A 14,365-nucleotide genomic window follows, 5' to 3' on the forward strand; every position below is an offset into this window, starting at 1 on the left:
TAGTTCACGTTCGGTTGTAGTTGGTAATTTACTTCGTTGGGTTGTGGCTTGGGACTTTGGTAGGTAGGTACGCCAGAGCTGGATAAGTGTGAGAGAGGAACTTGGCCCTGTCAACAGCTTCATTTCGGTTAACGCGACCACGTCAGTACTTCGTCGTTGGTAGAGTTTCATTTGACGCGTTCTACATCTTCATTTCAGTTAACGCGTCCCGTCAACACTTCGTCGTTGGTAGAGTTCATTTGACGCGTTCTACACCTTCATTTCAGTTAACGCGTCCCGTCAACACTTCGTCGTCGGTAGAGCTCATTTGACGCGTTCTACAGCAACTTTTCTTCAACAGTTTCACTCCAGTTAAAACGTCCAAGTCAACACTTCGTCGTCGGTAGAGTTTCATTTGACGCGTTCTACAGCTTCACTCCAGTTAAAACGTTCAAGTCAACACTCCGTCGTCGGTAGAGTTTCATTTGACGCGTTCTACAGCAACTTTTCTTCAACAGCTTCACTCCAGTTAAAACGTCCAAGTCAACACTTCGTCGTCGGTAGAGTTTCATTTGACGCGTTCCACAACAACGTCTCTTCCACAGCTTCAGTCCAGTTGTTGCGTTTGCGTCAACGCCCGCAACAATAACATTGTCACAATTTTATGATTTCTTATTATTATTGAATTTCTATAGCATTATTATTTATAAACTGAAATTGACTATTATTATGTTATTGTTAGCTCAGGTTATATATCACAAATTATATTCGATTACTTTCCTGTATTATGTTTGACAATTATTAATATTCCTTAGCATCTGTAGTTAATATTCGCTTTCCAGAGCCATTTATCATCGTTATTATTTGTTATCGTTCATGTACTTGAATGATATTATTTCCGTTAGGAACAAATATTTGATTTTGAGCCGACGCAGATATTGAACCCGACATATATGGTAGAAAAATGAATCGTTTTATAGATATCGCTTACTCATCACAGTTAAAACATAATCTGAACATCGATCCATATGTTCAAATGCTAGTAAAACGCTTACAAATCATTCAGGAAAAAACGAAACAGAACGTTATTAATAACCAAATTAAGAGTAAAGCATTTTTTGACAGAGGCAAATCTCCGATCAACTTTGTAGAAGGCAGTAAAGTCTGGCTACTGAACAGAAGAAGAAGAGTAGGAGAAAATCCTAAATTCTATCAAAAATACGTAGGTCCTTTCATTGTAGAAAAAAATGAAGGCTACAATCGATATTTATTAAAAGATATCAACACTGATAAGCCCTTCAAATACACAGTGAACGGTAACTCACTCAAAAAGTTTTATGATGTTGATCAAGACAAGAACGACAAACAACAAAGCGCAGTCGATTTAACAACAAGAATCATTAAGGAAGTTATTAATAAAACAGTGTTGAAACCCGTTAAATACTTAGTCAAATACACCAACAATGAAGAAGAATGGCTCGACAAACATATAGTTCCACAATCATTAATAAACGATTATCATTTCAGTAAACGTACAATTTATACTCGATCAATGAGTAAAAATATACTCTATTAAGTTAATCTGTTAACTTCTAATATTTTCAGATTATCATTTCAGGATTATCCTACTACTTATCGGCATTGCTAATGCATACGACGACAAAGAATTTCTTGAACATGGAGTGAAATTCCACACCCTCGGTCAATTTCATGTGGTATCTGACTACTATCAGATAGTTATCAAGATGAAAATACCTAATATTTTACTGACTAAACCACAACCAACTGAATGAAAACAAGAAACAATCACAGAAAATAATCCTGAGGCAAAAAAAAAGCCAGGAACAGCACAAAGAGGATTATTCAGAAATCACAAACGTCAAATTGCACAACAATCCTACAACTTTACTCATCCTGCATCAGAGGAATTGATTCGTATCATCATGAATTCCTATCACCAACAGCTAACAAATTTTGTTAAAGACTTTCGTTACATTTTACCTAATGAGAAAAAAGTAACTAAATTTATTCAGAGAAGAGGATTACTGAATGTCGTTGGCAAAATTAGCAAATACTTGTTTGGAACAACAGCTGAAAAAGATTACGAAAAACTTATGAATTATGTGGAACAAAACGCTTTATTCGACAAGGAAGGAAAATTACTTCTCAAGAAAAATAATGAAGAATTTTAGCTATCAACAAGATCACCAACGATCGCATTGATCAGTTATATGAAGCGCTGCAATTTCAACAGTCTCAATCAACTGTTATTTTCACTGAAATCAATCGAAAGTTTTCAAGTATTGAACACGCATGCACGAAACTTCAACACGTCATTATCAGCACTTGTACGATGAGTTAATTCTTCTAAAACATGCACTATTCAATTCAAAGAAAGATTATCTTGATCCTTACTTTGTATCACCATCACAGTTACGCGAATTTTTGACTAATGTTTCAAGTAATTGGATGATATTAAGCTCGAACATGCAGATCCTGGATCTTCACATCGATCGATATTATAGGTTTCCAAATACTTCCACAATCACACGAGTCGGTGCAGATATTTATTTATTTATTCATATACCATTGACAGATTATGTTGACCGATTTACGTTATATAAAGTTTTATCATTCCCAATACCAATTCCCAATTCAATGCACAGCTCAGAAATTATCAATCTACCTAAGTTTATTGCGGTTTCAAAGAAAAATGATTATTACATGACTTTTGACAAAAGACCAGAAATACTGAATTTTCAGTTTAAACTAGACGACACACTAGTTAAAATCACTGATAATTCATGTGTCAATCTTATTTTTTTCAACAAAATTGATCAAATCCAATTAGAATGCGAGATCATTGTCCACAACGTCAAACCACCACCTAAGATCATATCTCTCAATGACAACAAACTACTGATGATAAACGTTAACGAATATTTAGAGGTCAGTAAACACTATGCTCATCCTCTACCAGGTTGTAATTTTTGCACCATACAACTTTATTGTAACATCACAATAATTTGATGTTCTACCCATCCATTGAAAACTGTGCTAATCGATCACAGACTCGTCGAATTCATTTTGTTAATTACCACATTCTGACAGCTAATCTGGATAAAAATAACATTGAATACACAATCGACACAATCAACAAATTTAATACCAACTTTTCGACCATCCCGAATATTTCGTTTGCAGATTCACCGATCAGTAAACTAAATTTAGATACAAAACTTAAAACTAGTTTAACCTCCATCATGAAGAGAATAAACATTGATGAAGGCGTCAACGACTTTTCTTTTGTTAATTTAAATTTGCAAAAAGTTTTGATTATTGTTCAATTTATCATTAGTGGATTATTTCTCTTAATCATAATTTTTCTTTATTCTAGAATAAGGAAATTGACTTTGATCATCACCTTAATGTGTCATTTCCAGCAAGCATCATCTACCCCTATCACTAGCTAAGATGTTTATAAACTTTTGAACAATGATTGGGGAATCAATGAATTCATTCTAACAAGCGCTATTATTCTTATACTTTTCCACACTTTTTATTTGGCTTATAGATTTTATAAACAACGTATCGATTGACATTTTTTTTATATATATAACAATTCATTGTATGACTATTTTTTTGTGTTAGACGCTTTATGTGTTTTTTATGCATTTAATGTTACACTTCGAAATGTTATTATGTTTTCATATGCTTATGCAGTTCTCGATTGAAATTTTTTCTCTACCATTTCAATTTGAGGACAAATTTATTTTTTAAAAGTGAGGGATATCATGTAAATCAATCAACACACACACACACATACAAAGACTAAAACACATAAAAACACGACTGACGTATTTATTGTTCCACAGAGGGAAACGCTGACGAAAGCTAGACCAATGTGCAGGCATTCTGAGCATAGGAGGTTAGCAATGCACGCAGCGAAAAGCATACACACAGACACATACACAAACAAAGACACATACAGAGAAATACTCAATAAATACTCAATTCATCACGACTGGTATGCAAAGTATTACAGACGAGGTAATTAGATCCATGTGCAACCATTTACGCATGTGAAACTAAGACGCCAATGCGCAGGCACTCTCTCCTATATAAGGAGATGCAGCATTAAGCAGGGAGGGAAGAACAACAGAAGACACACACGGGACTACACGACATACGAGAAGAGACGGGAAGAAGAACAGAAGACACACACGAGTCTACTCGAGAGACGAGACGAAACGGGACGGACACAACAAAACTCACGCAACAGATAGGACTCAAGACATAAAAATAGCTTTTACTCGTAGCATTTATTTTATTCGTATATATTACCTTGTTTTAAAAAAAGAACTGTCAAACTAAAATGGGTGAGTTTGTGTTTAATTCGCTAAAATACAATATTTCTTATCGTCGTAAATAACATAATAACTAAGTCGCGTAAGTCATCAATTTAATTCGTCACCACTATACATTCGTTTAACGATAATCTAGTTTGATAGCGAGCATCACATCAGTGATCCGCTAGTTCCCTGTTCCTATGTGGATACGGTATTCATCGCAACATCAAGATAGAGAACCAGAACTATCTATATGATAATTGTAAATGAGAATGGTGAGCTATCCTAAGGTTTTGATGTTGCAAATGAAACCAAGCAAAGATGTGTTATGGCTCCCTTATTATTAAACATCTATTTCCCCTCAAAGCCATAATGCAGAAATACCGATCTTCTATGGTATAGATTGGAAACATGGTCAACGTCAGATGTTTACAAGCAAAGCCAAAGATGCAGATTGACATTGCCTGTGACCTGTAGTTTGCTGATGATTGTGCACTGGTTGCGCATAAGCAGGATAAGATTCAGACACTGTTCAACCTCTTTTATGTAACAGCCAAAAAATTTGGACTTATAGCCAGTCTGAAGAAAACCGAGGCCTTACACCAGACTATCCAGTCTCAATGGGTGAAGTGGTCTGTGTGTAGGAGATGATTTGCGGTTGAATATTGTAGACAGAATCGGTTATCTGGGTGGATATATCTCCAACGTCGATGACGATATCACAGCAGAGCTTGCAAAAACTAATGCTGCATTCAGTATGCTGAGTGGACGTCTCTGGAAGGAACATGAAGTGACCCCAGCCACCAAAATTCACTGTCTACAGAACGGTTGTGCTCACCTCGCTGTTTAATGGTTAAGAAACATGAACAATATACAGATGTCATGTTTGAAGGCTTGGACAATTTCTCATATCAAGTGGGAAGACAAGGTCCAAAATACGATGAGAAATCATCTGGCTAGCGGACCTGTCCATAGATACAAAAAAATAATCTGAGGGAGAATAAAAAAAATCTGTGACACAATACATCAATTTGACAATGTATTTAATATAAATATATATACTTTTATATATTAAATATTTGTATATAAAATAATTATATTAATTATTTCCATGAAAAAATATAATATAATTATGTTGTAGCGAAGGTAATGTTCGCGATGGTTTCGGCGACGGTGAAGCATATCTAACAGGCGGAACCAATCATGTCAAATTGGCTGATCAGCTTGAACTAACGAATCAACATTTTTATTAAATTACAGTTTAGTTTGGATGAACAGGGCTGGTTTGGCCAAGCTTGCAGGAGCCTAAAGCAGAGAAATAACTTCAGCAATCGAAAGCGGTAAATGCACTGTTGAAAATGTAAAAAACCAGTGATAACATTAATGAAATTCACAGATTGCATGACTTATTGCGGAGGAATATATGCTATTTAGGGTTAACTGAAAACGGTCCCAAATGCAACGATGAATCTTTACAGAACCTACAGAACAGAGCATAATAACATGCAACAACAATGCCTTAGCTAAGTGGTTGCTTGATAACAAAACAATCGTCCGGAGCAACAAAGATGATATCTTAAGATACTGCAAGATAATATAACTGACATACAATATTTGTTGCAGCAAATAGATAATACTGATGTCATCAATGAAGCACAACGGCAAGCCACTCAGGCATCACATGATGAAAGAGTTGCAATTGTTGAAAACAATTCACCGGCACGAGATATTGATATATCATTTATAATGTATTATAATTTGCATGTACTACATCGATTTATTTGTAATAAATATTGCCCCAAATCTAATATTCCCTTTTTGCAAATTTGTAATTTTTTGTCATCGATTTCTAATTTCCAAGGGATACATGAACTAAACAAAGAAGGAAAAGAGGCTAGTTGCAGGACGAACACCAACTGCACCGAGCATATTTTAAGTAGTGCAGTAGAAGAAGAGGTGTACCAAGGCCTCCGCAAAAAAGAGGCAACATCAACTGAGCGTATCTGCTCCGCGGTAGAAAATGCCATTTCGCCCTGCATTGCTACACAAATAGTAAACGCGAGAATCGTTCGTAGGATGTGCAGATTATTTAAGGTTAATGTAAGTCACAAAAAAATTGATATTTATACATCGTCTACTAATTATAACTATAATGGAAAATTAGTAGGACAACTAATGGGCCAACGTAGAAAAACATCCGTCTGTTTTACATGAAAAATATATGAGATCCGCCAATGCTGCATTAATAAAACAGAGGAATCTACAAAATATTCATTCGTTGGGAGTATTTAAAAATGTGAGATGTGAAGCTATGGCTGTAGGCGATAAGGCAAAAGATGACGTTATTGATCTAATAGAACGTCAAATGTGTCAAAAAACGGGTGAAGCAAGCAGTTGCAAGCAAGCAAATATATACAAGCAGTTTCAGCTTTCAGCCGTTCTATTTTATGCCACTTTTTTTCTGACAACCAAATTGAAGTTATTTTGAGATAGGTCAGACAGACTTACCAACAATACATTTAGATTCAACGAGGTCTGTGATTCGTCGTTTTTATAAAAAACAAACTATATATCTATACAGCGCCGTAGTAGGTCTTGATGCGGGTTACGCTCAAATTTTCGATTTTATAAGCGATCGCCATGGCACAGCATCAGTTGCTTAACATTTGATAAATTTTATAAAAAAGGTAAACGCCTGGCCAATTTTTATGAACGCGGTTACAGACCACTCAATGGCAATGATAAATGCCGTTTCAACTGGTTAGATTGGAGTTGATTTGAGAGGTTACCTGGCAACGGCATTCAAATGGTGAATTAGCGAATGTACCCCAAAAAATCAAATGATGATAAAGCTTTTTAAAAACATAGTTCGATTTGTCAAAAAAATTTCAGTAAAAAAGATGTTGTTAAATTTTATATGAATGCCTTTAGCGTAATACTCCAAGCCAAAAATTATACATGCATGATAAATTTAATCACTTCATTTTTTCATATTACATGTTCGGTATAAAAAATCCATCTTTATATAGTCATTTTGATGAGTTTCATGAATGAACAATCAATTAAGAAAGTCATTACGATCTAATTGAACACGTTTACGATGATGACGATAATGAAGTTAATGAATTGGAGACAATTTACGAAAGTAGCCCATTCTATCGAAAAGGCCCAAAAATTTTTGAACATGTTAACGACAAATTGTGTTTGGTGAACGACGAACAGACGGAGCCAAACGAATATTGTAATAAGACTTTCGCGGAAATTGTTTTAAAAAATATATTTCGATTTTGCCTCTTTAGACAGTTCTTTTGAATAAAAAGAACAAGCAAAAGAAAAGTTGAAAATTGTTTCAGGTTTATTAAACACCAATTGCTAAATGGGTAGACAAATTTAAAAATTATTGGGGGAAACGTAAACCTTTGAACAGTTATTTCAACAGCATAGTTCCCGTTAAAATACCCACAATAATTTGCAGCAATGATCAAAGTGCAAATGGCCACAGCAGTATCTGTATCTCAAATTCCAACATTCTGAGCAACAAATGCTATTACGAACAAATAGTCAGTAGAAATTGCTACGTTGCCAAAAAAGGAAATGATAGGTTGTTGCTTTCGGATTTTCAGACTGTGATTGGGGAAAAATGGGTAAGTAGCGTACTTTTAGATTATTTGTCTCACTGGTCTACTAATTCAATCTATATACCTTGTGACTTGTCCACTACTGTAATGTTTCAAAATTTTATTTGTGCTGGCCCCATCTCCAAATACTCTTTTAATGCTAATTAGTTATTTTCCCCACTTGTCGTCAACAACTATCATTACTGTTTAACAATTGTAGATAATAATCTAAACAAAATATTTTTCTATAACCCTCTTGGATCATCTACTTTGGGAATAAAACAATTTGAAAAAAGATTTGAGCGTATGTCCCAAAGAATTAACAAACAACTTTGGGAAAATTTCAATTTTGAAGTGCATAATGGACTGCTAAAGCAGATGGATGGCCACAACTGTGGAATTTTCGTCTACACGGTCATGCTCATGTTAGATAAAAGCAAACCAATTGAAAAAGAATTTGATCCAATAAGACTTAGAATAAACATATTTGATGATGTGATTGCTAATTCCGATGACATGATAAATGAATGTTTATTTTGTTGTAATGAAATCGCCGATGAGTTAGTTGTGGATTCAGTGTCAAAACTGTTTCTGCTGGGTTCATAAAAAATGTACCCTCATCACATGCAGTGATTAGACTAAAGTGCTGTATAATTGTAATATTTCTCGGTCTCTACTAGGTCAAATATAATTGACAATTGAATGAACCTGCATCAGGCAGCTCTCTAGGTAGGTTGCATTCTTTTTGTTTCATTTAATCAAGCTTGTAAAATTAAAAAAAAACAATCAATTACAAAATGTAACTTAGTATGAAATTATAAAATAGTATTATTTGATAGTTTTTATGGAGAACTAGACCACTACTGATACCGATATTTATTATTAATAAACCATGTAAGTTATTCTTTGGATTGTGGTCTATGTACTATGTGCAACATTTTGTTATATAATACAATATTTAAAAAAATGAAAATACATAAACTCTATTATTATAGATAAAACATGACACCCAACATTTTTTGATGATTTATCAAGACAACAATTCATAATTTTTAATTTAACTCATTTTTACATTCAAAAATTAGTTTAATTGAGCTGCTTTAGTTTCATTAATTATGCCAGTAAAATTAACACAGCTCTACAGGCAAAAACCGATTCGCACTTCATCGTAGTGCAGGAGTGAACAACTTATGTTGAAGACTAAAGATGGCTAACGGGAGCAGTGTTTAATGAACAACATTTTATGGGGTAAGTAGAGCAGTGTTGCATAAAATACATTCAGTCTGAAGATGTATAGGTGATGCATTACAAGTATTTTTGAAATGCACACATAAATGAATTTTTGGTGACTTTTTAACTTTTTTGTTACCGGTGAAGCAAATTTAGAAATGTATGGGTGACGCATTCAATCCAATATTTGGGGATGTGCACGAAACAGGAGAAAGTTTTGTTTTATATGATATTTTAGAGAATGAAATTGAAATTAGAATATACAAGTATTTTTGATTTAAAATGAACACATAAATGGATTTTTGGTGACTTTTTAACTTTTTTGTTACCGGTGAAGCAAATTTAGAAATGTATGGATGACGCATTCAATCCAATATTTGGAGATGTGCACGAAACGGGAGAAATTTTTGTTTTATATTGTTATAATACTCGCTGTCGATTTACGGTGCGACAGGTTTAAATCTTCGATTGAATAAAATATTTTTTCATTTCATGAAACCTTTAAATACTTATTATTTAATCGGTTTTTTCATAATCTGCCTTTTAATATGCTTCACCGTCGCTGAGTTGAACCTTTGCGAACGTTACCTTCGTTATGTTGTATTGTACTAAAAATTAATTATTAAATAAATAAAATAAATAAAACACTTTTGGTCAAATGTCAAATGACATGCAGATTGTTGAAAGAAAATAAACGTACAAGAAGCCTAAGAAGACAAAATGGAGAACATTCCAGGAAAAACCGACTCTTTGACTTCGACGCTTTCCTATTGCTACTCCAACGTGAACCAGAAAAAGTTACAGATATGGTTTTAAATTTTATCAAACTAAAAAATTCACTTTTAACCATAGATAAAACTGTTTTTTTAAACCCATGCTTTTAGCTATAAATTTAAAAGTTAACCAAATATAATGAGTATAATTATTTATCATGAAAATTATTATATATATATATATATATATATCCATGATGAAAACACCATCTTAAAAAATAAAATAAAAAATTTTCAAATTTATATTACTTTCCAGAGTAGGATAAAAAAAATATCCAACTCCGACTCCGACTTTTGCCCCCATAAAATTACGACTAAGGCCTTGGCCGCTTAGGGCCCGTAATATTAGGCTTCAATTTTTTTATCTTTTAAAAAATAAATTTTTATTGGCTTTTTTTGGTGTTGTATGGAAATAGCCACTTTTTTCTTAAAATTCAGAAAAAAGACCTTTTAATGTGTAAAATCGACCAAAAATTGAACGTTATAAGCAAAAAAATGTCGACAGCCACACTACCCCAAATCTTGGCCCTCCGTGAAAAATTTGTGTCCCTTCCCTTCCTGTGAAAACTAAAACATTTTCAAATTTTTGCAACCCTCCAGTCAAAGTTGTCTAGATCCGCCACTGAACACAGCAGTTTCATAATATATGACTCGTTGATAGATTTTATACAAACTGTCAGAGATGATTTTGACAATTTAGAAAAAGAAGAAAAAGTTAATGATATTGCAGTATTAACTATGAAAAACGGCTGAAAATAGGATAACTATTTGATGATGAAATTCCAGAACAGGAAATAAGAAGCAGTGGCAAAGAACATTTTAAGTAATTTGTTGTTGTATACGATTCTTTAATTAGTAACATTATAAAAGATCTGAGAGATATAAAACTATTAATAATAAATTCAAAACAATTGTTCATGACAAAAATGTCAGTGATTCTTCAATAGTAAACTTAAAATGTTATGAACAAGATTTAAAACTAGCAGAACCGACAAATTAAGTTTTACAATTAATGACTTTTCCAAGTAAAGAAAATATTATTTATTTATGTGGTATGTTTTTCATAAATAAAATAATATTATTGCAACATTTGCAACATTTCCTAATTTATACTTAATTTTCAGATTTTATTTAAACCTTCCATTAGACAATGCAAACGTTGATTTTCTGTAATTGCCAGAATAATTTTTTTTAAGATCTACATTAATACATTAAGCCAATAAAATTGAATAGTTTATAGTCTATCTTTTCTCACTGTCTCCGTATCTTGTTCTCTTGCACAGGCTACCTATAAAATATAGAATATTTTTTTTAAATCTGCACATTAATGTACAAGTCTAAAATTAAATTATTTCCTAAGTATTTATTAGATATATTAATTGAACCTAACCGCCCCCGGTTTACGCTCGTCATCTTGCTCTCACTTCTTCTCAACTCCTGTTAAACACTCTATGCTAAACCTGCGTTTGCTTTTTCTGGTCCTTGTTTCTGAAACTTTCTAACTCCTTCTCTAAAAAGACTTCTTCATCACTTACGAAGTTCAGAGCGAGTCTCAAAACCCGCCCGTTAGTGAAATTCATTGATGAGCGCGTTGAACACCCAGGAAATGGAAATGGCGCTATTTGATTGATAAATAGATAGAGTTATTAAATATATATTATTATTATCTATCTATTATTATTATTATCTACTATTAGATTTATTAAATAAATCTATTAATTATGACAAACTAATTGACGAGTTATAATCATAATATCAAAAATAGTAAGTTTTATTGTATCCTAATATACTGGAAAGTACTTTAATATTTTCGAATTGGGCGTTCAAACAAAAAGTTTTTAGTAACCAATCATACTATCAAAAATTACATATGGTCTAAAGTGTCTTATAAATTTATAAAATAGCGTTTCGATTTATCAAGTCTATGTTCATGTGGCGACCTCGATATGATCACTAACTTATTCCATTTACACACACAAAATTGTTTAAAACAACTGTTTTGTCGCACTAGTATGATAGATTTTTGAAGTATCCTACTTTTAGAATTTTAGTTTCTAGCGCAACTTCATATAGCGCCCTTAACAAACACGAAAAATTTGTAAAATCTATTATGTTTTATCGCTAGTTGATGCTTAAGTTCTCTCAAAGTATTGGCTATTTATAATGAAATCCAAACTGTTATTAAATTTAGAAGTAAACATGAACTGAACATATTTTGTATCATTTTAAAATTTATATATCAGTTGAAGCAATTTTCGACGATTCCAATATTTTTTCTGAAAGTTCCCATAACATTATTGCTTTCTTTTGGGATCTCAATTCCTTGTTAGTTTCAATATACCATTTTTCCATTAAACGACCATCAAATAACACCTGAACATGAAAATAACTTCACAAAAACTTGTTAATTTAATTAATGAAAATTTAAACACTTTTGTAAAGCTTTACTTTTTACTACTTACCATCAGAAATCAAGTTTTATACTATACCTTTCCGCACAAAGCAGCTTTGTCCTCACGAACACAGCAAAACAAAATGCCTTTGACCGCTTCTTCTGGCGTCCTGAATAACTTCGATGCAACGCACCTCAATATAACACCCACCAAACCTGGGTAATGTTTCTGCAGACCGGTTTTTACGTAACCTAATAATATTTTATCGCGGTGGATAGTAGTTTTTCATCAGTCTGCATGCAGCTTACAGAAAAAGAATTACAGAAAAAAATAATTTGGCCAACAAAATTTAGAATCGTATAGATTCAAACCCGGATGAACAGCAATTGTCTGAATACCGCGATGTCGATATCTTCTGTCTAACTCCGTGCTGAAAAGAATCATGCAGAGCTTGCTGTTTGCGTATCCATTGAGTAACGTGTAATTTGCAGCATTCTGGTTGGTCAAAGACGTGATGTCGTTATCGGATATAAACGAACCCATATCGAACACGTTCGAAGCTAAATTTATGATCGTTAAGCGTTGATTTCTGCAAATGAATTGAATGTATAACTTGATTGTTAACTTTTTCAGGTAGTCTATTAACAATTTTTTATTTCCAACATTCAGTAATTCGGTCATTTACTAACGTTCTATTTTCGTTCTTCAAATGATTATTAATAAACAACTTTGATAGAAAAAAGTGACCGAGGTAGTTGACTTGAAAGCAGTAATCAATGTTGTCATCGCTTGTCCGCTTTGGACCCATACATGCTGTTTGTTTAAAATTAAAATTTTTCAAAAAAATTTATAATTGCATTAATAAAACTCGATATTTGTGAAACAAAACATCAAGCGATTGCGTTGCTAAGTGATCAAACGTCCATCAAAACGAACATTTGAAAAATTTCAAACCTGCATTGTTTATCAATATGTCGATGTATCCATACTTTTGTATGATTTCTTTAAAAAATGTCTCAATGGATTTGAACGACGACAAATCCAAATGTATGTTATCTGATAATCTTTCAGATTTTTCATTTCTTTCAATTATTCAAAATTTTAATAAGAATAAATTAAAAAACTTGTTAAATGTTAATTTTTTAAATAATGGAAATTTGTAGATTTTGTATACTGGGTTGAGACGTTTGGATGAGGACCAGTACGCAGTTCGGACAATCTTCTGCTTCCATTAACAACTTTTGCTCCTGCTCCAGCCAACTCACTTACCAGTGCCTTGCCTATGCCGTTTGAACCACCTGGAAAAAGTTGCAAAGTCCTGCATTTTTATATTTAATTCTGTTTTTGATTAATTTTAGTACCGGATATAACAAAATTTAAAGATTTAAGTATGTTCTATGCAAAATTCTTATCAAATAAAATATTTTCGTCAATGAGGTTTGGTATATTTAACATTGATAAATTGTCACTGTGAATCTTTCAACCTGTGACTACAATGATTTTGCCCTGCAAATTTTCTATATTGCTGCCGCTCAAAATATTGCCAGATTCATTCATTTTTCGTCGCATATACAGGACAACACCCAACAGAGCAGAAAAAATGACTCCAACGACCAGCACAACGTTCATCGAGACCTGACTGTCAGGTGACATTCACTTTATAAATAAGTAATATTTTTAATGATGTTTGTGATGAATATTTCCTGGAAATAAAACTGATATGACATATTTGTACTTATAAACGTACACACACATACATACACGAAGCACGCACAAATGCACACATTTCTTTCACTACTCGAATATAAAAATAAATAACTATAAAAATAGATGTTTAATAATTTAAACAAGAAAGCAACAAAATTAATTTCCTGTCGTCAGATTAAAACTAAAGCCTACAAGAAATAATGAAGGATTTAAGATTAAGGTTTCTGATTTTAATGTAGATTATGATATTGCGCCGTGTGCAATAAGATATTTTTATAGTATAAACCAAAAAATTTATATGAAAATATATTTCATAT

At 32.8% G+C, this 14,365-nt stretch overlaps 4 protein-coding genes across 4 annotated transcripts in view; 3 read left to right on the plus strand and 1 right to left on the minus strand.

Annotated features, from left to right (window-relative positions):
* The window catches only part of HELRODRAFT_176026 (hypothetical protein), a gene marked incomplete at both ends in the record, with an annotated part of 4,112 nt that extends 2,201 nt beyond the window's left edge, over positions 1-1,911 (plus strand). The window contains 4 exons of the mRNA XM_009023378.1: positions 301-448; positions 906-1,511; positions 1,585-1,694; positions 1,792-1,911. Of these exons, the coding sequence (XP_009021626.1) occupies positions 301-448; positions 906-1,511; positions 1,585-1,694; positions 1,792-1,911 (984 nt within the window). The remainder of the gene's footprint in view (positions 1-300; positions 449-905; positions 1,512-1,584; positions 1,695-1,791) is intronic.
* Positions 1,912-2,292: 381 nt separating this feature from the next.
* Positions 2,293-4,265, plus strand: HELRODRAFT_176027 (hypothetical protein; the record flags this gene model as incomplete). Its single annotated transcript, XM_009023379.1, has 4 exons — positions 2,293-2,928; positions 3,810-3,907; positions 3,971-4,029; positions 4,087-4,265. 4 exons carry the CDS (start codon positions 2,293-2,295, stop codon positions 4,263-4,265), a joined length of 972 nt encoding a protein of 323 aa, XP_009021627.1.
* An 89-nt stretch (positions 4,266-4,354) lies between these two features.
* On the plus strand, positions 4,355-10,282 carry HELRODRAFT_176028 (hypothetical protein; the record flags this gene model as incomplete). The annotated part of the gene is made up of 7 exons (XM_009023380.1): positions 4,355-4,358; positions 6,190-6,428; positions 6,583-6,806; positions 7,756-7,972; positions 8,324-8,505; positions 9,852-9,984; positions 10,205-10,282. The coding sequence occupies 7 exons, from the start codon at positions 4,355-4,357 to the stop codon at positions 10,280-10,282; spliced, it is 1,077 nt and encodes a 358-aa protein (XP_009021628.1).
* Positions 10,283-12,180: 1,898 nt separating this feature from the next.
* Positions 12,181-13,994, minus strand: HELRODRAFT_176029 (hypothetical protein; the record flags this gene model as incomplete). Its single annotated transcript, XM_009023381.1, has 7 exons — positions 12,181-12,321; positions 12,438-12,592; positions 12,713-12,930; positions 13,031-13,154; positions 13,296-13,423; positions 13,516-13,639; positions 13,826-13,994. 7 exons carry the CDS (start codon positions 13,992-13,994, stop codon positions 12,181-12,183), a joined length of 1,059 nt encoding a protein of 352 aa, XP_009021629.1.
* Between the last annotated feature and the right edge of the window lie 371 nt (positions 13,995-14,365).

This window comes from Helobdella robusta (assembly GCF_000326865.2).
Source record: "Helobdella robusta unplaced genomic scaffold HELROscaffold_36, whole genome shotgun sequence".
Classification (NCBI taxonomy): Eukaryota; Metazoa; Annelida; class Clitellata; order Rhynchobdellida; family Glossiphoniidae; genus Helobdella; species Helobdella robusta.